Source organism: Megachile rotundata, chromosome 16, assembly GCF_050947335.1.
Source record: "Megachile rotundata isolate GNS110a chromosome 16, iyMegRotu1, whole genome shotgun sequence".
In the NCBI taxonomy this organism is placed as follows: Eukaryota; Metazoa; Arthropoda; class Insecta; order Hymenoptera; family Megachilidae; genus Megachile; species Megachile rotundata.
The window spans coordinates 1,259,475-1,283,138 of record NC_134998.1 but is presented as its reverse complement, the minus strand read 5'-3'; the positions used below and the strand labels follow the sequence as shown (position 1 = coordinate 1,283,138).

The following is a 23,664-nucleotide window of genomic DNA, read 5'->3' as shown; positions in this document are numbered from 1 at the left end:
AAAAATGGGAGACATAGATTGGTGGAACCTTCTCCGAGGTTCGGCGCGAGTGACTGTTGGGTTCCACCACCAGTTTATCAGTGTCGGTATTAGAACAACCGCCGGTACTAGTACCGGCCGAGGACGAATTCTGCAAGGGAGAGCTGGTGTCCGCCTCCAAACAATCGAATGCGTCAGCGAGAACGCTGAAACGGTTACTTGTAGGGACGCATGGGATGGCGTCCATTTTGTTTGATGAATTAACGGGGGCCACGCGGTTGGGGTTTTCGAATTTAGATGAAACGCCGCTCGCAGCGGCCAAGATGGGGAATTTCTCGCGATTCGCGAGGAGAATTCGACTCAACTCCTCCTTGGAGGGGGTACCACTCGCCTGAAGGCTAGCCGGCATGTCGATTAATTTAATCGACTTAGCACGAAGCTGCGAATCAGCAGAGCTGTCGGACGAGGATGAGTTTTGCATGGATGAATTACACGGTGTGCGACTCGATTGCCGAAAGTTTGATTTCTCCGGTTCAATCTCGTTACGCTAAGAGAGCAAAAGGTCCGGATCGTGTCCGATGCGTTCGCGTCGTAAAGGAGGGAGTTGCGAGGGTGTAAGTCACCACGAGAAAAGTTCGCTTAGGTCAGATTTTATTAAAAGGGCCGCAAAATTACAATGACGTCGATTGAGCGCTAGCGATTGAACAGCTGATAGATTCCAAACATACACTGACTCTTTTCGAGAATTCGGCGTGTATATAAATCTAACGAGGTCGATAGTTCTCGAAGTACGAACCTTCTCGACGCAATATTTACAAAATAGATGTCACCGACCGCGAAGGTTCGCGTAGAGCGGGCTTTCGCGATCTTTCGCGAGCTAGCTCGTCTCGCTCTCCGCCCCCCTCACCGCGTAGTACGCTTCAAAACAAAGAGAGACACGCAAGAGGTGGGAGCGAGAGAACGAGAGCGCGGTTTGGATGGTTCGATGGTTCGGGATTTATCCCGAACAACGGGGGTTGGGGAGACCGATTCCCCAACCGATGAATGAATAAACCTGAAGTCACCTGCGGGAGAGTGATTGATGGAAAGCGAATGACTCACCAAACTCCTAGTAGCGGTAGACTCCACCAGCCCACCTTTATCGGAAATAATTTCCTCCTGATTTACCGAATTGTCCTTAGTTGATAGCTCTCGCAGGGAAGCAGCCTCAGGAATAACGGGCTCCACGCTCGGGCAGCCACGTCGGCGTCTAGGTTAGGTAACTTCGACTTCACGACGAAGGACCACTTTCGCCGACCACTTAATAATGGGATTTTAGAATTAACGATCGAACTCGTGCTAGAAATCACTTTAGTAATCGAAAAACACTGTTGAACAATCACAAAACTGTGAAATTCGCTTGAAAATTCGCTCGGTATGCACAGACGATGTTCACTCGTCGGTTGCCACCTTCTTACGTGTTTGTAACATGCAAGTACTGACATTGATTGCTGACACATTGATTGCTTAATTGATTCGCGAATCGGGCGATTTATATAGTCGATTTTTTATCGCGAACGTTCTAGCGCGCACCTCGTCGCACACGCCTCGTCGCGAATGTTCTAGCGCGTGGGCTCGCGAAAGTTTTTCCACGCTCGCGCCGTAGAGCGATCGTTCGTGAATGTTCTTTTACACTCGTGCCGCATAGCGAGCGTTCACGCGCGTCCAGAATTTTCGGCGGCGATCCGCCACAGTAAAAACACGAGTTTTGGGTAGAAAATGCGATATTTCGAGGAAACTAAAAAAACTAGGACATTCAAATTAATTTTAAAAGATAAAGGAGAGTGTCCCGAATAAATTCGTATATATAGTTGTTATATTGCATAATTCTAAATAGGTGCAAATATTGATGAAAGTTTAAAAAACGGCCGTTGCACGTATTTCCTATGTATTATTTTTGCATTTTTAGAAAAAGTTATTTATGTAGCGCGAATTCGCTATACAGCATCGAATTCTATAGACATTTCTGATGAGGAAACTATGCGGCGTTAATGTTGTAGCTGTATGCAATTCCAGAAAATCGAAAAAATATCTGCCAGGAGCACGTGCGCGGTGTATGGCCAGGCGGCCATAGCTCGCTCTCCTCGCCGTCAGTGCCGTGGCTACGCGCAACCAGCATCAATGATGGGGCTTAATATACATCCAATTTTTATATTTACAATGTTTAATTTTTTTTAGTATTATTATTTCATACTTATTATTAATTATATTCTGTTATTATTCGTTATTATTTTTAGCTACCAACGATACAATTATAAAATATTATAACTAAAAATTTAAGAATCAAATGATTGAAGACAGTTTTGAAATCTATTTATAATATAGAAAAATTTTCTATTGTATACATTTTATTTTTTCTATATTATAAACAGATTTCAAAACTGTCTTCAATCATTTGATTCTTAAATTTTTAGTTATAATATTTGTTTCGGATGGTGTGGTGATTCGGTGAATATGGGGACACCAGTCCGTAGGAAATCACTGGTTTACTTTAGCGTGGGATAGTCACTGGATTTCGAGGAGGAAAATCGGCACTGTTCTTTGAATGTTGTATTTCCAATTTAATACAACTAAACAACTAGTTAACGTTACAATAACAATAAAATACAAATAAAGAACAGAAATACACGAAACGGAATTGGTTATTGATCGCCACGAACACTTTAGAACTGAGCGAATTTGAATTGATGCGGTACGTTTGAAAGATCGCAACGAACAGGTGTACTCGGTGACCGTTCGGGCGCTCGGAGAGACTTTTTCGGCGCGCTAATCGCGAACCGGCGGTTTACGATTTGGGTATACCGATCGAGGCGCCAACTTGAGCCCGTCGTCGGTATTGCTCGAGATTCGTATACGTCGCCCCCCGTTGAATGGATTCATTCAACAAAGCGACGCGAGAACATGAACACGGATGGAATGCGAGTGACTCATTCGTGTAGTTTACGGTGCATACAGTGTTCGGCGATATTACGGTAAGTACAGAGACTCCATAACAATTAAATAGTCGGTTGTCTTAAAAGTAAACGCAAGGCATGGTAATGATCGTGCCGGCAGGATTACGCATTACTATTTTGCGTTGTAGATTGCTCGGCATCGGCATTTATCGCGACGGGAAGGAAGCAGATTTTTGAAATGGGACGCGTATATTCCGAATGCGCAGTTTTTACGGTGACCACTCTGACCAGACCGTCGTTTCTTGGATGGCACGCGGTGATTCGTCCCAGCTCCCATCGACTGGGTGGAAGACTGGGATGGCGAAGTAGCACGAGCTGACCCACTTTGGTGAGATTTTGTTTCGTCTTCCATTTCGGTCGTTGATGCAGGGTATGGAGATAATCGTTACTCCATGCTTTTCAGAAAGTTTCGGACAATTTTTGGATCAGTTGCCAGCGAGATAATCGATTGTCTCTTACATTTAATACGCTTGATTCAGGCGAGATTACAAGTGGTGCGCCGATTAAAAAATGACCGGGTATTAACGCGTTGTAATCGTCAAGACTATCGGAAACAGTTCCAATCGGTCGCGAATTCAGACACGCTTCGACGCGACATAATAGTGTGGTCATTTCCTCGAATGTTGAAGTGTGTTCACCGATGGTACGCTTTAAATGGTATTTCATACTTTTAACCGCGGCTTCCCACAGGCCGCCGAAATTGGGAGCGTTTGGGGGCAAAAAATGCCACTCTATTTCGTCGTTTATTAGTCGATGGTGAAGATCCGCAGAATTGATGGCTGACCGAAAGGACATGCTTAGTTCGCGGTTCGCTCCTTTGAACGTGGTACCGTTATCCGAATACATTGACCGAGGAAGTCCACGGCGAGAGACAAATCGGTGATACGCTGCTATAAACGCTGACTAATTATATGTGCGTTGCCTTAACGGTTAGACAGATAAAAATAGCTATGTACGCCTTATGGGATTTTTGTCCACGGCCGGACTTATTGTTAGTTTTAATTTGGATCGGACCTGCATAATTAACGCCTGTATGAATAAAAGGTCGTTCCACCCTTGTAACTCGCGGTGCAGGTAAATCGCCCATGAGCTCGGAAGGAACGGCGGCTCTCTCGTGCGTGCACGCGACGCATTTATAAAGGACGTTTCTAATGGTGGCTCGTGCTCGGACAATCCAAAACTCGTTACGTAAGTAAGCGAGCGTGAGATTGGGTCCCGCGTGTAATAATTTTCGGTGGGTTTCTTCGATTAATATGGTAAGGAGTGGGTGTGATCGAAGGATTATAGGTGTTTTTGCTTTTTCAGGAAGTTGGGAATTGGCTAACCGCCCTTTAGTTCGCATCAACCCTTCCTCATCCAGATATGGTGCTAGAGAAAGGAGAGAACTCGATTTAGGGAGAGGTCTGGAAGCTTGTAGAGCTCTTACTTCCTCCGGGAATGCGTCGGATTGGATCCTGCTCAACCAAAATTTTTTGGCGTTTCGGATCGAGGCAGGACTTAAAATCATCGACACTGCGGGAGCTGTTACAGTTTTGGTAGGTATTCCTTTATCCTTTTGTTTTATTCGAATACGGAGGACTTGGATGAAATGGATCATGTATGCGGTAATCCGCAAGAGTTTCGACCACGAAGAGTAGCGCGTTACCAAATCCCACTGTTCGACACCGGTGATCAAAAGGGACACAGACGAATTCCTTTCTTCGAGCGAGGTCTCATGAAACGAAGAGTTAGCTACGGGATGCCAAGGTGTTTGCTGTTGCAACCATTGGGGACCGAACCACCATAATCGATGCTGCTTCAATTGTTTAACGGGCATCCCCCGGGAAGCGCAATCGGCGGGATTGTCTTGTGTTGGTACATGATGCCATTGCACTTGAGGATTTAGCTCGAGAATTTTCGCTACGCGATTCGCGACGAACATCTTCCAACGGGTGGGCGGTTTACTCAGCCAGGCTAACGTGACACTGGAGTCTGTTCAACAATGAGCCTCAATCATTTCTTGATGTAACGCGGTCCGTACGAATCGTAAAAGGCGAGCAAGGAGCAGCGCAGCGCATAATTCCAGTCGAGGTACGCTGACAGTCTTGACTGAGGCCACTCGTGTTTTCGATACGAGGAGAGAGGTGTGTATGGAGCCATCACACAGCACGCTACGCATGTAAATAGCGACGGCGTAAGCTTTCGTGGAAGCGTCGGAAAATCCGTGGAGGCTTGTGGATTGAATAACTCGCGGTGCGAGTTTTCGTGGGATGGACAGATGCTCCAGGTCGGGCAGTTGTTCATAGAACGTCTGCCACTCCGTGAGGAGGGTTGCTGGAAGAACATCATCCCAATCGCAGCGGCTAGACCACAATGTCTGCATATATACTTTAGCGACGATGAGAATAGGCGCGATCCAACCGATGGGATCGAAAAGTTTTGCAATGGTTGAAAGGATCACCCTTTTAGTTCGAGGCAATTCGGTCGGTATGTTCAATTTAAAATTAAACGTGTCTAACGCTGGATTCCAACTAATACCAAGCACTGAGATTATTTCGTTGGTTTGTAAAGATTTACCGGTAGCAAGGCCGTGGTTTCTCGGATGAATGTCGGACAAGAGCGTGGAGTCATTACTCGCCCATTTTCGTAAGGAGAAGCCTCCTGTTCCTAAGAGCTCGATGGTTTGATCTCTTAGGTGACGAACGGAATCGTGACTATCGCCTCCGAACAGGAAATCGTCTATGTAAACTTACTCCCGAAGAACGGAAATAGCCGCTGGAAACTGAGAGCCTTCGTCCTCGACTAACTGCTGTAAGACGCGAAGGGCTAGAAATGGGGCCGGAGCAGTACCGTATGTGACCGTGAGGAGATGATACTCTTCAGCGGGTTGTAGAGGAGAGTCACGCCACAGAATTTTTTGGTAGTCGAGGTCTCGAGGATCTACAAGAATTTGGCGGTACATTTTCTCCACGTCTGTGGTGTACACATATTGAAATTGACGCCACCATAATAAGATGGCAACAAGATCTTGTTGGAGTTTTGGCCCAGTTAGAAGAAGATCGTTTAAGGATATTCCATTCGACATTCAACGCGAAGCGTTGAAGACTACGCGTAAGCGGGTGGTTGAGCTGCTCTCACGGACAACGGCGTGGTGCGGTACATAATATCCCTGATTTGAGGGAGAAGGAGAAAGAGCAACTCGTTTCATGTGACCCAGAGAAACATACTCGAAAAGAAATTCATGATACATAAGAGAGGTTGCGGAATCGTGGCTTAAACGTTTTTCAAGTGCACGGAGACTTTGGAATGCTGCTGATCGCGATTCCCCTAAACGAGGTGGAGGTTCGGTTTTAAAGGGTAATCGAACAATGTAACGTCCATTTGGTGCGCGGCAATGCGTTAATTTGAAATGGGATTCGCATTTTTGATCTTCAGGTGTCAGTAGAGCCGGAGAAGAGAGGTCCTCGATTTCCCAGAATCGGCGGAGATCCTGGTCGAGGTTTTCCAGAACGGAAAGGTGGTGGATGCCGACGGAGGAGGGCGTGGAGGTGCTGAAAGGACCGGAGAGGATCCATCCCAGAGTGGTGTTTTGAGCAACGGGGAGTATAGGCGGAACCCTTTCTTAAACCTGGCAATAAGAGCTGCCCGTACAAGTCGGCTCCAATGATAACGTCGATTGGATCCGAGCTCATGGGTTCCTGGTCCGCTAATTTCAAACCTGCAAGGTGAGACCAATTAGTCACTTCCCCTTTTTGGGAGGGAACGTACCTGGTTAAAGAAGGCATAATGATTGCAGTCGTAAAGTATGCAGGTTCGTTTGAGACGGCTGGCGATACTGTTATTTCGGCGACATAGTTGGTGTACGATTTTTCCGCCAATTCCGGTAATTTGATTCGGTTGCTTGGTCCGGTGCAGGCGCAGCGATTGAGCTAAATGCTCTGTTACGAGGGTGCCAACGGAACCTTGGTCCACCAACGCACGGATGAGGAGGCAACGACCCTGGTTCGAATGTATTAGTACGCGAGCTGTGGAGAGCAGAATACTACAGTTAGTAGGTGTATCAGACGCAATATTCGCACTTATCTCTGTTCCGGGATCGGGATCAGTTGAACCTTTTCCTGAGGCAGACGGCGCGGTATCCGGTTTGGTTGGAAAATGTAACAGTGAGTTATGCCGTTGATGACACTCTTTGCACGAACGAGGACTATTACATTGCGGAGTGGAATGTTTGGTTGAAAAGCAATTCACGCAACGTTTATGCTGTTTTATAAAATTGAAACGCTCGGCAATCGATTTGGAAAGAAATGCTGTGCATTGATAAATCAAATGATTTTGTTGGCAAACCGGACACGTAATTTTCATCGAGGTTGTAGAATGAGCTATGATCGCCTTCTGCTTATAAGGTTTAATTTTTTCTGCTTCGATTGGTTTTTCGCGTTTGATAGTAGGTAGCGCTTCTAGTGCGCGAATTCGTTTCTTGACGAATATATCGAACTCGTTATAGGTAGGAAATTCGGTTGAATCGCTGAGTTGAAATTCCCAGGCTTTTCGCGAGGCTCGATCTAACTTTTGGACCCCCAGGAAGACGAGCATATCATTCCACGTGTCTACCGGTCGATTTAAATTTCGCAGCATTTGAATCGACATGTTCATTTTATCGCGTAACGACCTTAGTTCGTGCGGCGTTTCCGACGAGACAGACGGTAACGAAAACAAAGTGTTTAAATGAGTTGAAATTAACCGGTATTTATTTTCGTACCGCGATGTTATTGTCTTCCACGCGATGTCAAAATTGTTTTCGGTTACAGGTAGATGCGCTACGGCCCGGCTCGCTTCGCCTGTTAGCAAGGAATACAAAAAATGAAGACGCTCCACGTTAGACAAAGAGTTGTTATTTATTACCATGGCCGTGAAGCGGTCGCGGAAACTCTCCCACTCTTCAAATGCTCCTTCGAAGGTCGGCAATTGTATTCTCGGGAGGTGAACCGTTGGCTGTGACGTCATCGTGTTCGAAGAATTCCCGTTGTTCGATGAGGATTCAGGTGGAGGTGCAGCCTTGGCGAGGACTTCTGCCATCGAATCAAGGGTCTCCTGGTAGCGTTCTTCGGCCTTCTCGAACTGATTTTCGGCGAAATACGGAATGCTGGCTCTTGATTTCGGGTCGGTGCAAGCTGCGATTTTGGCATCTAGATCTTGGCTTAATTGATATGCCTCCTTTAGCAACGCCATGCGGTTTTGTGTAGTGGCTGCAGTCTTCTTGGCCTGCCCGAGCTTTTTAAAATTGGAGAGCGCGCGGTCGATGGTGCCCAACGTTTGGCTTTGTTTTTGGATTAATTCCTCCAAGTTGTTCATGGCTGTTAATATTAATAGTTATTTTCCTCGATTCCAGGATCCGGCTCGAAGGACCAAATGTTTCGGATGGTGTGGTGATTCGGTGAATATGGGGATACCAGTCCGTAGGAAATCACTGGTTTACTTTAGCGTGGGATAGTCACTGGATTTCGAGGAGGAAAATCGGCACTGTTCTTTGAATGTTGTATTTCCAATTTAATACAACTAAACAACTAGTTAACGTTACAATAACAATAAAATACAAATAAAGAACAGAAATACACGAAACGGAATTGGTTATTGATCGCCACGAACACTTTAGAACTGAGCGAATTTGAATTGATGCGGTACGTTTGAAAGATCGCAACGAACAGGTGTACTCGGTGACCGTTCGGGCGCTCGGAAAGACTTTTTCGGCGCGCCAATCGCGAACCGACGGTTTACGATTTGGGTATACATACCGACCGAGGCGCCAACTTGAGCCCGTCGTCGGTATTACTCGAGATTCGTACAATATTTTATAATTGTATCGTTGGTAGCTAAAAATAATAACGAATAATAACAAAATATGAATAATAATAAATATGAAATAATAATACTAAAAAAAATTAAACATTGTAAATATAAAAATTGGATGTATATTAAGCCCCATCATTGATGCTGGTTGCGTGTAGCCACGGCACTGACTTAGCGAGGAGAGCGAGCCATGGCCGCCTGGCGGTAAAACACCGCGCACGTGCTCCCGGCAGATATTTTTTCGATTTTCTGGAATTGCATACAGCTACAACATTAACGCCGCATAGTTTCTTCATCAGAAATGTCTATAGAATCTATACTGTATAGCGAATTCGCGCTACATAAATAACTTTTTCTAAAAATGCAAAAATAATATATAGGAAATACGTGCAATGGCCGTTTTTTAAACTTTCATCAATATTTACAGTTATTTAGAATTATGCAATATAACAACTATATATACAAATTTATTCGAGACACTCTCCTCTATCTTTTAAAATTAATTTGAATGTCCTAGTTTTTTTAGTTTCCTCGCAATATCGCATTTTCTACCCAAAACTCGTGTTTTTACAAAAGCTCGTGTTTTTCAGAAACTGAGGGTGATAGAGCAATTCGGTTTTCGGATTCTTCTTCAGGATGAGAAACTCTACAAGGATCACCCAATGGGTATTAGAAAACAAAAGTGTTGAACAGTGTTATCTGCATAAGGCTACACCTACTGAATTAACACCCTATCTGTACAATGTTAACACAAACTGGCAACAATTTAAAGAAATCTTGGAAGAAAAAATAAACTGCAATATACCTCTGAAGACCCCCGAACAAATTGAATCAGCAGTAATATATCTTACAAACTTAATTCAGAATGCATGTGGGACAGCTACTCAACAAATAAAAACTGAAAGGAAATTCTATTCTTATCTTCAGTATATAATAGAAAAAAGACAACTGAAACGGAAGTTGAAATACATCTGGCAGAAACAAAAAACTCCACTAAACAGAAAGAAATTAAATTCAATCACCAAAGAGGTAAAGTCATTAATTCAAAACTATTGCAATGAAGAGTTCTACGCCTACATTTCTAATATCTCCCTTAACGAAGATACAGGATATGCGTTATGGAAAGCTACTAAAATACTAAAAAGACCAATCATTTTTTCTCCTCCTATAAGAAAAACGGATGGCAGTTGGGCAAGAAATAACCTTAAAAAGACCTTCACTTTTGTTGATCATCTACAGGACACATTTAACAGTACGATCGCTTCTGCAACCAACTTGAGTACAGCTTCACCCATTGTTACCGGGGTGATCACTCTCAAAGCCTCCCTAAAACCACTTTCAATGAAGTTAAAAAACGAATTGCAGAATTTCGCATAAAGAAAACTCCTGGGTTTGATCTAATCAACGGAAAAATTATTAAAGAACTCCCACCAAAAATGGTAAGATTGATTACCATCATCTTCAATGCTGTGCTAAGAATTAGGTATTTTCCTACCATCTGGAAAAGGGCTCAAATTATCATGATACCTAAACCTAATAAGAATCTCCATCTACCTTCATCGTACAGACCGATTTCATTGCTTCTCATATTGTCAAAACTATTAGAAAAAATAATTTTAATTAGATTAAAAGAGATAATTACGGAAAAAACTTAATTCCTCCGCATCAATTTGGATTTAGAAATAAGTATGCCACAATTGAACAAATCCATAGGCTAATAAACAAAATTACTCTCGCCCTCGAGCAAAAGAAATATTGCACTGCGCTTTTCCTAGATATAGAAAAAGCATTTGACAAGGTGTGGCACGTTGGCCTGTTATACAAAATTAAACAAAGTTTCCCGACTCCGTACTACGAGCTCATCAAGTCATACCTTGAAAATAGAACATTTTTCTTAAAAATTCAAGATTCTTGTTCCGACTTGTATCAAGTTGAGGCAGGGGTTCCACAGGGTAGCACATTAGGGCCCCTACTTTACACGCTATACACTGCTGACGTTTATGTTTCTAGCTGCTATTCTAACCATTCACAAAGATCCTAATATTGCATCTTATATACTTCAGCAACACCTTCTAAAACTTGAATAATGGCTAAGTGAATGGAGAATAAAAGTAAACGCTGATAAATGTAATCATATAACGTTTACCCTCAAGAAAAGCACTTTTCCGTCAGTAACACTAAATAACGATAAAATAAAACAAACCGAAATTGTAAAATACTTAGGTATGCATCTGGATTCAAAATTAACGTGGAAACACCATATAAGAAGCAAAATTGAACATATTCGTATAAAAAGAAGGAATATGTATTGGCTCACTAGCAGATACTCTAAATTAAGTGCAGAAAATAAACTTTTAATTTACAAGTCAATAATAAAACCTATCTGGACTTACGGAATCGAACTATGGGGCACAGCAGCCAAAACTCACATAAATAAACTAGACGCCATGCAATCTAACATACTCAGAACAATAATAAACACTCCGTGGTATGTGCGTAACGAAGACATACGCAAAGATCTACAGGTAATCTTCGTAAAAGAAGAAGTGTTAAGACTATCCGAGCGATACAAGTTAAAACTGGAGAGTCATTCCAGCGCACTGGCAAATGGCCTGTATGCCGAGGAATTGCTGAGAAGACTACAAAGAAAGCATCCCAAGGATTTACTGATACAACAAATTACGTCATAATCTTGCTCAGATGCTTTTCAATGGGAAGTGCATCTACGTGTTATCACTCAACTCGTTCGAACAATTTACCGAATGTCTCTATGAGACAAATTGTAATATATAGCGGGGATATAAAAAAAAAAAATTTCCTCATTAGGCCTCGTCTGTGGCTCCTCTATCAGAGCTAGCAGACCGGCCTCGTTCGTGTGGGGAGTCTTGCTCTCTCAAGCCGCCCACATTCCCCAGCATTTCGCCTACCCTACTCTTGTACACAGTCGAGGCCTGCATGCCATTGGTGCCGTTGGTTGCTGCTTGGACAGCGGCCCAGCCTTTACTTGCCTGAGCATTGACGTCATCTGTCCCTCCTTTGTTTTGTAGGGCCTCCCATTTGCACTCCCGTTTAGTCCTCTTCTCAGTGATGCCGTCGGTGTTGTGGAGCCGCCGGACCTTCTCAATGTCGCCGATGCTGAGAAGTTCGACCTGGTGGTGGTGGTCTGTCCACCGGCCTTAAGTTTCCGTGCTTCTCCTTTTTGTAGGGAAATCTAGAGCGGTCACGAATAACTTTCTGCTCTATCATGATATCGCTATCTGATGTATCAGAGCCCGCCGTTGACGCTGGTAACAACATTCTCCTGGTCTGCTTGTCCTTACCTTTTCCGGTGTCGGACCCTCCCTCACTGAACCTCGCTTGCCCGGGAGAAGCTCTACCTGGACGAAAGGGAGACTTCCCTCTCCCCCTAAGGTGGTCCGTGCCAGCGCTTCCGCCGACGTTTGGGCCAAGACACCCTCGCTGCGCACGGTGCCGCTTTTCCCACGCTTATTCTTCTGCAGGGTTGTTTCTGCCTCTGTTGTCTGTTGTGTGCATTATGTCGAACTCCCCGTCTGACTAACAAGGAAAGGCACGCAAGTGTCCCCCTCCGATTTTGATGAAACTTCGTAGGTTTGTTAAGTAGGCAAAAATAAGGGATACGTATTTTTTTTATCGGCTGAGACGCGCGTTTAAGGGGTGAAACGAGCCCTTAAAGTTTCGACCCCTTTTGACTATCTCGAAAACCATACGAAATACATTAAAACTTCTAATAGAAAAGTTGTATGGTTTCTTGCGTATAATAACAGGGTGTTAACCAATTTTGCAAAATACAATTTGTTTATAACAAAAAAATTTTTCATAACCTTACTTTACAATTTATTCAAATTTGTATAATGACAAAAAGTGTAGAGAATTTTATTACAAATCCATCGGTATATATATATACGATATTGCCTCCTACAATTCCTTATATTTTTATCATAAAGGTTCGGGCGCGCGCCCGCATGATATTAAACCGAATCATATCGGACGATATCACACTACCAGTCAACGTCATTTTTAAGCATAAATAAAAAACAATTATATTTGCGTTATACATAACTGTTAATTTTATTAAATTTGTATTACAAAACAAGACAAAATTGTTAAAGTACATAGGTATTCTATGTATATGTCAATTTTATAGGTAACTAATAGTTTGAATAAGTTAGGGAACATAATCGTGGCAATAATGGTATTCTTCGAAAAAATGTTTCAAACACAACGGTTTCCGACATTAAGTATATGTAATAATTGGTACGTCACGGCATATGTATACATATAGCATAGTGGTTCATTATGTGATGCATAGCAAAATTCTACTGTATTTGGAAAATGAGGTGATTTTGACGATATGAATCCACTTTTATATCATAAAATGAAATTTTCAAATCGTGGTGAAGAAAACTGATTATGAATAAGCCATTGTAGTTTTAGAATGCTATCTCGTGTGTGGAGATTAATGTCATATTGCAATATAACAACTATGTCCGAAAAGCGACAAACAAAATTTTTCCATACGCGAAATCCGTACACGTATAATAGTTGTAAATATTTTGTAGTTCCAGTTAGAATCATAAATAACATTATTTCTTTATTTATCGGAATAGCTTCGTCAATCCTACGACAACAATGCGCGCTCCAAGAATCTAATAATAGAGCTGTTTTGTTATTTGTATTTGGAGAATAAACTTCTGTTAACCAGGTTTTAAAATTTTCTTTTGTAAGTTTTCCGGATGTCGATGCCATAATAAAAATATTCATCGCTTTGAACATGGTCTGCTGTAATCGAGGTTCAAATACTCCATGGTATAAAGTAGATACATATCGTCAAGACCTCATTTTCAAAATCCCGTATTTTGCTATGCATCACATAATGAACCACTATGCCACATATGTAGTGACGCAGCAATTATTTTATGTGCACGGTGCATCGAAAACCGTTTGAATCATTTCTTCGAGCTGTACCACCATTGCCGTGCTTATGTTCCTTAACGTATTTAAACTATTCATTACCTAATAAAATTAACATATAGAATACCTCTGTACTTTAACGAAAAATATTAATTACAACGCAAATGTAATTGTTTCTCATTTATGCTTATAAATAATGTTGACTGACAGTGTAATATCGTCCGACTTCATTCGATTTAGTATAGTGTGGAGCGTCAGCGGGCGCGCGCGCGAACCTTTATGATAAAAATCTGAGGAATTGTAGGAGGTAATATTGTATATATATACCAATGGATTTGTAATAAAATTCTCTACACTTTTTGTCATGATACAAATTTGAATAAATTGTAAAATAAGGTTATGAAAAATTTTTTTGTTATAAACAAATTGTATTTTGCAAAATTCGTTAACATCCTGTTATTATACGCAAGAAACCATACAACTTTTCTATTAGAAGTTTTAATGTATCTCGTATGGTTTTCGAGATAGCCAAAAGGGGTCGAAACATTAAGTGCTCGTTTCACCCCCTAAACCCGCGTCTCAGCCGATAAAAAAAAATACGTGTCCCTTATTTTTGCCTGCTTAACAAACCTACGAAGTTTCATCAAAATCGGAGGGGGACACTTGCGTGCCTTTCCTTGTAAGAACTTTTCGGGTCTCAGCGCCATTGTAAAAAAAACGACGTTGCAACTTTCTAGGGGTGCATTTTAAAGGTGAAAATGTGCTCTATCGCGTAGTATAATTCAATTTTCCACTAGACCCTTACTTTTTAATATAAATTGAAAAATATACGCAAAAATTGGTGCAAAATTCGAGTCTCTCGGCGTTCAATGGCCATTTAAACATGTTTAAACATTCAGAATGCATAAAACGCAGGTATCGTTGTATTCAGGAAAATCTATAGAATCTTTTGATGCAAACGGAATCTTAGTGTCTTTTATAGTTACCTCACAAAATTGGTTCAAATTTTAAAAATGTGTTTTTTTTTCAAACACAAATTTCTCAAAAACTGTACGTGCTGGAGAAAAACGGATTGCAGATTCGTAATCAGCGCGAAAAAGGCTATAAGAATCACTGGACGAAATTAGAAACGTCGAAAAAAAGTCAAAATTTGTTGGACAGTGTTATTAGCTTGAGCGGTTACGCAAAAAAATTGGGCCGAACGACAAGGACAGGTGACAAACGCTTCAAATATTGACCTCGAATGTCAAAACGTCTCATTGGAATTTTTCAAGGCGACGCGGCGTAGGCGCTGCATCTGTTAAATCTGGGTCAGCCATGTACGCGCCAAAAATAAGATTGTCTACAGTACTAGGTTCTACTTCTTAAATATGGTTCGTAAAACATGATCGTAAATCGTATTTAGTAGTTAACTTCAAATATTTAACAATTACTCTAAGTTTATGCAAGGTGTCCACACCTAAATGTGACAGCGCGATATTTCATGAACTATTGATAACACGAAAAAGCGTTTATATGGAAATTGCAGCGTGAAAGGAGCTCCATGTTTTGGCGTAAGGAAAATTTTTTTATTGTTATTAATGTAAAAGATATGATGGTGAAGTTTCATTTTTAAAATGGAACTATATATCTTTTTTCAGTCACGCGATAGTACTTTTCAAGACGAATTCATTATTTAATGTATTTATCCGATTTTTATTAGTTTTCGAGATATAACGCTTATAAATTTAGTGATTTTCAGATGTGACGTCTCGGTTTGAGTAGTAAGTCATAAAAATGTTCTTATTGTTCCGGTAAGTGCCGCATGTTTGACTCTGCCTGCCGAAACCGATAGCCGGGGTCTACGGTCGGAACGGCAGGTTCAAAGAGTAAGAAACGTAAAAAGTATCGCCCATTATGGACTAAGTTTTCAGTATCGCAGATGATATTAATAATTTGGAAGGTCGGAACATTTATTTCAATGTTTTAGTAGAAGGTAGGTATAAAAACAATTTAACGTTAATTTTTAAAAATATTTTATTATGTAATAAAACAGCCTTAAATTAAACAGCCTTCCACTGTTTAAAATACAGGTTTCTATTCGCTTTGTCATGATTTCGGATGGAATATTTGCGCACGCAGTCCGGATTCTATTTTTCAATTCTGTTATATTGTGTACAGGTGTTTTTTAAATTTGTTGTTTTATATATTCCCATAAGAAAAGGTCACATGATGTTAAATCGGGTGATCGTGGTGACCAAGAAATTGGTTAACCACGTTCTATCCATTTTTGTTTAAATATTTTGTTTAGCCAATTCCTAGTTTCTTTTGCGCAATGTAGAGAAGCTCCATCGTGTTGGTACCACATATTTTTTCTATCGTCAAAATTTATGTTGTCCAAAATATTAAATATTACCTTGTCTGAAAATGTAAGGTGCGAATGGGGCGTGATAGAATCTTCAAAACAATATGGTCTGTAGTGGCTAGCCATAAATCTGTAAATTTGTAAATAGCGTTGAACATGCAACGGCTAGCACGGTTTATGACATGGACGACAGCGGAGTTGTTTTTGAGAAAACCGTTTTAGAATTTTTAGTGGAAGCATGACCGTACTTAAAATTTTGCTAACGGTCTCAATAGTAAAACGGTTAGTGTCATAAACCCAGGGTTTCCTCAAGGGTCTTCATTGAGAAGTCAAACGGCCATCGGCTGGCCGCGTAGCTGACCTAGGGCCCAGGGAAATTCCGCTGCGTTGCCACCTTCGCAAGCAAACGTTATCCCCGCCAAATCGTACCATCGCTTCAAGGAAGCGTGCTTCGGGCGTAAGAGGGAGGTCGTACGATTTGGCAGGATTTAGGTTTCTATAATTGGTTAACCCCACCTTGTTGCGGGTTGGACTGAAAAATCATGACGTGTTAAAAGAAGAAGCTCGAGCGCAAGAGTTTCAGATACATACAAGGGACATCACCCAACTGATACACGCCGATTTTGATGAAATTTTTATATGTTATAGAACTCGAAAAGATATTTGACACGTATTTTTTTTATCGGCAAACATCCACTCTGAAGTGGTGAGAATAACCCTTAAAGTTGAGGTTGAAAAAACTATTTTCGCAAATATCTCGGGAATTATTAGACCTAGACAAAAAATTCAAAATGCAAAATTTTCTGTTTTTAAAAGCCAATAATATGGCATAAGTGGAGTTTTGAAAAATTTATTTATTTAAAAAATATGTTAAAAATTAACATTATTTTGCAAATTTTGTTAATAAAACGTTGTACCATTTTGATCAAATTTCGCATACATAAACTATGGGTCCAAAGAAAAAATACGGTTAAGTTGGAATTTTTAATTTCGCTTGCGGAAAAAATATTACTGTCGTTGAAGTTATACGTACATTTTATACCTTCCGTTCGGTTCACGACTAACTTCTATACTGTAGGAGGTCGAGGGATTTTTATTAAATAAATATTTTACGAGACAAAGGAAATGATCTTTATTGTTTTACGGTTCTGATGAGACTGTTCGTCGCACGAAAAATGCCATGCTCCAAAAACAAAAACGCATCACGATGCATCGACGCCTAGGCGCCCCCCTCGCCGCACCCGTACCCGCTACGGTCTATGGCCAACGATACGGAGTAACCGCTTACAATTCGGCCATCCTGACCATTAATCGTCCCGATTAATCCGTTGCATCTGTAAACATACCGTCGCACACAATATTTACAAATTATACAAACATGCACTTTACAAACTATATATTTTCTTTCTAAAATCTAAGAATTATATGCTTTTACCGATAAAACCATACCTTAAAGCTAATCGCTACGCAAATATTACATCAAATATCTTAAGTATTGTCTAATTGTATCCATGGTCTCATGTTCGTTGCCTCCCATGTTCCTTTATAAGGAAGTCGCGTATTTTGAAATCCGTCTATGTCTTTTATTATATACCGATCGTTTCTTAATACCTTATCAACCTCGTATGGTCCCTTGAACAGAGGTGCTAATTTTGAAGAGTCGCCTATCGCATGAAAATTTTTTATCATTACTTTATCTCCTACTTGATACATCCGTGCCGGTTTTCGTTTCTCGTCGTGATATCGCTTATTCGCCTCAAACGTTTGTTTGATTTTTTCGGCCGCTCTGTTTCTTATTTCGGTAAGATTTCTACTGTCTGTAATACCACCTATATTTTCTAACAAATCTCGGACGCCGTCTATTACTTTTCCACGCTGACCTACCCCGTATAACAATATGCTCGGAGTTTCTCCGGTCGATTTATTTATCGTGTTGTTACATGCATATTCTACATCATCTAGTGTTTCATACCACCGTACATTCCTTTCATCCGCTAATTTCGCTATTACTGGTATAATAGTTCGGTTAAATCTTTCGACTTGTCCATTCGCTTGTGGTGAGGCTGTAGCAATTTTAATGTGCGTGATTCCGTTTTCTTCCAAAAAATTTTGAAAATCTTGGGAGGTAAAACAACTACCTCGATCTGAAACGATTCTTAATGGTCTACTAAAAGTCGCAAAATAATTTCGCAAACACTTTATAACTTCCGCCGTATTTGTAGTTTTAGTTGCATACAATTTTACAAATTTTGTGAATCCGTCTACTACTACCAAAATGTACCGTTTGATTGAATGCTGTTTTGTCATTGGCCCTAGATGATCAATGTGTATTGTGTAAAATGGTTTAGTATCTTTCGGAATCTCATGCAGGCATCCTTCTTTCTTACCTGAATTCGGACTAAATGCAATGCATTTTAGGCAATTCTTTATGTGACTCTTAACTTTTTCTCTAATTTTCGGAAACCAATACGTATTTTGTATGTTTTCTACTGTTTTTTCCAAACCTACATGCCCCATATCGTTATGGTATTTTTGCAAAATACTGTGCTCTAATGCACAAGGAACGTAAAACAAAGCGCGGTCTTTTACTTTGCGGTAAACTAAACCGTTGGACATTTCGAAAAATTTATCCTCCGAATTTTCCAATTTTTTCCGAATACTAGCTATTTCGGAGTCGTTATCCTGGCAAAGTGCAAGATTCCGATCAAACGAATTATCGTGTAGAGTGAGAATTTGCCGACTGAGTGCATCCACATGACGCATTCTAGAGCTTGATCTATGTTCTACAACATAGTCGTAGCTTTGTAACTCCAACACCCACCGTGCGATCCGCGGATTTGATTCTTTTTTGCTTAATGTGAGATTGAGGGCCTGGCAATCCGTAATAATTTTAAATTTGATTCCTAAAAGATACGTCCTGAAACGTCGTAATGCGTAAATGATCGCTAATGTCTCTAATTCGAAACTGTGATACTTTGACTCTATATCTGTCGTTCTTTTGGAAAAATAAAACACGGGGTGGAGTTTTTGGTCCTGTTTTTTCTGCATTAGGATTGCACCAAAACCTACTGAGCTTGCGTCGCAATGTAATTCGGTAATATCTCGCGGGCAATAAATACTTAAAATAGGACTATTAATTAAACAATTTTTTAATGCTTCGAAGGCCCTCGCTTCCTCTGAACCGAACTTAAAATTAACTGATTTTCTTATCAAATCATATAATGGTTTCGCAATCAACGAGAAATTCTCAATGAACTTTCGGAAATAGGAACAAAGTCCCAAAAAACTTTGCACGTCGCGAGTATTCTGAGGAATCGGGAATCTTTTGACGTCGTTCACACCGCGCTCCGTGGGTCGAATACCCTCGCTCGTTATCATATAACCCAAATATTCTAATTTAGTTTGTAGGAACTTACACTTATCTAGTCGTAATTCGAGTTTATTCGCGACGCATAGTTGGAAAACATTTTTCAACACCCATAAATGATGCTCTATCGTATCTGTCGCCACTAAAAAATCATCTAAATACACCGAAACATCTCCTGACTCGATCAGTTTTCTGAATATCTGAACAATGTATCGCTGGAATTTCAAGGGCCCTCCTTTCAGACCGAATGGCATTTTAAGACACTCGTATTGGCCCCATGGCGTAACAAAAGAAGTAAATTTAATGGAATCTTCATGCATTCGGATATGGAAAAATCCGTCCTTCAAGTCTAGAAGTGTGAAATATTTTTTCCCGTTTAACAAATCTAACTGATCTTCTATTAGGGGTAATGGAAAGTTGTCACGAATTGAAATTTTGTTTAAAAATCTAAAATCTATGCACATGCGCATTTCTTCGTTTTTTTTCTTAACCAAAATTATCGGCGAAGCGTACTCGGAAGTGCTTTCCCGTATTGCGCCTTTTGCTATCAGATCATTTATTATTTCTTTTAATTTTGTTTTTTCGTGGTAAGACAATCGACGCGGAGCATAATGGAACGGTTTCTCATCTGTTACAGTGATTCTCATTACGTTTTCTGTTTGCGGTTGTTCTGGTCTAACAGGCTTTACATAGTGATCGATAAACAATTGGCGAACCTGATCTTGAATATTTCGTGTAACCTCCTCATTGATATTTAATGTTGGAATTTGACTATTGTTGTCTGAAGCTATTTCAATATTCATTATTTCTCTAATTTCCTGACTGAATTTAAATGAAACTCTTGCCGTTTTCAAAAAATCTCTCCCCAATACCAAAATGTTTTTCATGGTATTTTCCGTGACTACGTGCAGCACGACACTGTAGAGAATTCCCTCATAAGTAACTTGGGCCTCAACGCATCCGACTACATGCATTTCACTATTATTTATTCCCGTGAATTTAATAGATTTATCTGTATCGCGAATAACATCGTTCGGTATAACCGTTTCTTTTATAAAACTAATGGGACTACCCGAATCTAATAATGCTCTTATCTCTAGTTGTCTAAAATTATTATCAGTAGTTCTTAAATCTAATAATACCGTCGGATAAAAATCGCTGTCTTCGGCTTCGTGAGGAACTAAATAAGCGACGTCTCTCGAAGCTGGACATTGCTCGACACGATGCCCCATATTACCGCACTTGAAGCAGGTTCCTCGCTCTCTTTTAGGCCTCTTGCAGTCACCCGCATAGTGCCCCATCTCGTTGCAGTTATAGCATCGGACATCCTTCAGGTCCTTCGGGCGCTGCTCCCGGATGACCCTTGTTGCTGGTGGGATGATTTCCCGTCGCGGTGTTGTTCTGGGCCTTCTCGCCTCCGCTGGCAGCGTTGACCTCGCAAATGCCTGCACCAACTCTTCGACTGTACGACAGCCTCGCCCTGCAACCACTGTTCTTAGATTTTCGTCTGGGATTCCCTCGACAATGTAGTCGACCACTTCGTCGTCAGAAATTGGCACTCGATTTCCCAGCACGACTTTATCATGGACATAATCGGTGAATGTCTCGTCGCTTCTCCAGGTTCTTTTCTCGAACTCGCGTCTTAACGACAGCGTACTCGGTCGACACCCATACATTTTATTTATCCCGACCAGTAACTCCTCATGCGACATATCCACGCAATTCGGTTTCGATTGATACCATCTCAAAACTTTGCCCTTTATCTTACTGCAAATCATCGCTTTTGCCGCCCAATCGTCTAATCCATGTGTTGCAATCAGTCTCCTCATCTGCTGCACCCACGTTTCCGCATCAGCATTGTCGCCGTCGAAGTCGTTTATCAATTCTTTAAGGTCCTTCCAACCGACCTCACGTGAACGCGACGACATGCTCGAAGGCGAAAGCCGGACAAGTTCTAATTCTCTACGTAATAGTTGAACTTCACGTTCCGCTAAATCTCTTTGTCGTCTCAACAACTCAGCCTCAGACAGGGGCCTCTCCTGCTGTTCGCTGGTTCTTATCTGAATTTCTTCCTGAGCCTCAGTCTCCCCCATAGAACACTGTGGAACCGATTGCGTTGTTAAACGCAACGATGTTTCCGGAATACCACTTTCCAGTAGCCGGGTCAACAGCTCGGCTTTTGTCCCCGATGTCGCCAGATCATTTCCCCGACACAATTCCTTCAATTCCACTAACGTAAGCGACGACATAATGTCTATCCTAATGGTCAATATCTTAACTAAAACTTAATAACACACTTGGTCCTTTCACGGTAACGCACAATTCACAAAGTTAATTAGTGGACTTATTCCAAAACCGACATCGCGAACTTATTTCGCACTTTGTATCTGAACTGCACTCGCGCACCGTGATATCCCACTTCTGAATTTGTAGGAGGTCGAGGGATTTTTATTAAATAAATATTTTACGAGACAAAGGAAATGATCTTTATTGTTTTACGGTTCTGATGAGACTGTTCGTCGCACGAAAAATGCCATGCTCCAAAAACAAAAACGCATCGCGATGCATCGACGCCTAGGCGCCCCCCTCGCCGCACCCGTACCCGCTACGGTCTATGGCCAACGATAAGGAGTAACCGCTTACAATACATAGTTTTCTGGCAATTGTATTATATTATATTTTTTATTCTAATTCATTTAAAAAAAGAATTTAAGGGTCCATAAGTGCCTCTATAAAAATATGGGGACAGAGTCAGGTATCCTATATGTTCCGCGTTATGGACGCGTACTGGTGGCAGCGTCCGACGCACAGAAAATCTAAACGTGTAAATTGTATTTCTGTGAAGTGATAATTTAGAGCACATGCAATTAAAGGAATTGCATCTGTTGATTAAGAATTTAACTTTTACTTTGCATTGCACAGTAGTGCAGGACCACCCAATAGCTGAATTGGGAACAAATGAAATCCAAGCTAATTCTTAGATAACTATTTATTTGCCTTATTGTTAGTGTGTGATGTCGTATATAGATGTGTAACTGTGTGTGCGTGGAATATTTACTACAATCTGTCCGAGTTGTATGAACTAACTAATTTTAATCGATTAATCTGGTGGACTATTTTTGTTGAACTGATGAATTGGATAAAATAATTTTAAGAAAAAAAATACGTCGACTTCGAAATGCACTAAAAAGTATAAAATAATTTCTATTTCCAAATGAAGTAATTTCTATTTCATTCAATCATACAATTACGTTACAGATATGAATGAAACCTATTTACTCGTTAGGTAGTATATTAAATACATTTCAACCTTTTCGGAGGCGGCGCAAAATTAAAAATACCTCAGTAAACATTGGAAATTAATAAATCCTGAGAAAGAATACGAACCATTATATCTGGTAATATACGTAAATGTAACGACTGTATCTTCATTTCGCAACGTTTCTGATATAAATGAAATTGAATCGACTTCGTTCGCGTATGGAAGCCATGGATCTAAGAACTTATAGAGCCCACGACGCGGGAATTAACAAATTTGCGGCAGATGGGCTCTATCTTTATAGTATATACGGCGATCGAGTCTTACCGTCGCACACTCTATGAATCTAGCCCTTTGCGGACTACAGCCGCATATATGCGTTCTGCGTAAATCATCAAATTATGCCGAAGAACTCATATATGCGTTTGGCGAAAACAGTTGATTGAGCCGAGAAACGCATATATGTGTCCCACGTAAATGCGTGGGTATGGCCGAGAAACTTAACTATGCGTTCCGCGAAAACAACTGATAGAGCCGAGAAACGCGTACATGTGTGCATACACGTAAATCTGTGCATATACATATAATATGTCCAGAATTTGACTTGGAATGCTATGAATGGAAACCGCGTTTAAGCAGAAATATACGCTGGCAACTTTTAATGACTATCGCGGCAGGAGCTCGGCCCCACGGTACGGTTCACTTCGAACCGTCTCCTCCGCAAAGGGCTAGATAGACCATAGTTACATTCTATACGCACTAACACCTACTTCGCGGCGTGCTCTCGAGTTGTATGTATAGAAAAAAAATAGCTATACAAGCATTGCCTATGTTTGGCTGTCCAAAGGTTGACATGTTCAAGAAAATCTTTTAATTTTGCGTTGCCTCCGAAAAGGTTGAAATGTATTTAATATACTGCCTAACGAGTAAATAGTTTTCATTCATATCTGTTACGTAGTTGTAT

At 40.9% G+C, this 23,664-nt stretch overlaps 2 protein-coding genes across 2 annotated transcripts; one reads left to right on the top strand and one right to left on the bottom strand.

The window, feature by feature from the left end:
* Positions 1-2,377: 2,377 nt before the first annotated feature.
* On the top strand, positions 2,378-8,570 carry LOC143265999 (uncharacterized). The gene is made up of 8 exons (XM_076541081.1): positions 2,378-2,990; positions 3,101-3,300; positions 3,376-4,160; positions 4,278-4,507; positions 6,387-6,676; positions 6,748-6,998; positions 7,760-8,111; positions 8,341-8,570. The coding sequence occupies exons 3-5, from the start codon at positions 4,124-4,126 to the stop codon at positions 6,504-6,506; spliced, it is 387 nt and encodes a 128-aa protein (XP_076397196.1). The 5' UTR covers positions 2,378-2,990; positions 3,101-3,300; positions 3,376-4,123; the 3' UTR covers positions 6,507-6,676; positions 6,748-6,998; positions 7,760-8,111; positions 8,341-8,570.
* LOC105664176 (uncharacterized) lies at positions 6,672-8,342 on the bottom strand. The gene has a single exon (XM_076541080.1). The coding sequence runs from the start codon at positions 8,301-8,303 to the stop codon at positions 6,687-6,689; it is 1,617 nt and encodes a 538-aa protein (XP_076397195.1). The 5' UTR covers positions 8,304-8,342; the 3' UTR covers positions 6,672-6,686.
* Positions 8,571-23,664: the final 15,094 nt, after the last annotated feature.

What these genes read in the sequence shown, in the direction of transcription:
- LOC143265999 (XM_076541081.1), top strand. Translation starts at nt 4,124, where the DNA reads ATGGTGGCTCGTGCTCGGACAATCCAAAACTCGTTAC. An exon ending in GACAATCCAAAACTCGTTAC is followed by an intron (nt 4,161 to 4,277) that starts GTAAGTAAGCGA and finishes TTGCTTTTTCAG; the next exon opens with GAAGTTGGGAATTGGCTAAC. An exon ending in CGGGAGCTGTTACAGTTTTG is followed by an intron (nt 4,508 to 6,386) that starts GTAGGTATTCCT and finishes TTTGATCTTCAG; the next exon opens with GTGTCAGTAGAGCCGGAGAA.
- LOC105664176 (XM_076541080.1), bottom strand. Translation starts at nt 8,303, where the DNA reads ATGAACAACTTGGAGGAATTAATCCAAAAACAAAGCCAAACGTTGGGC.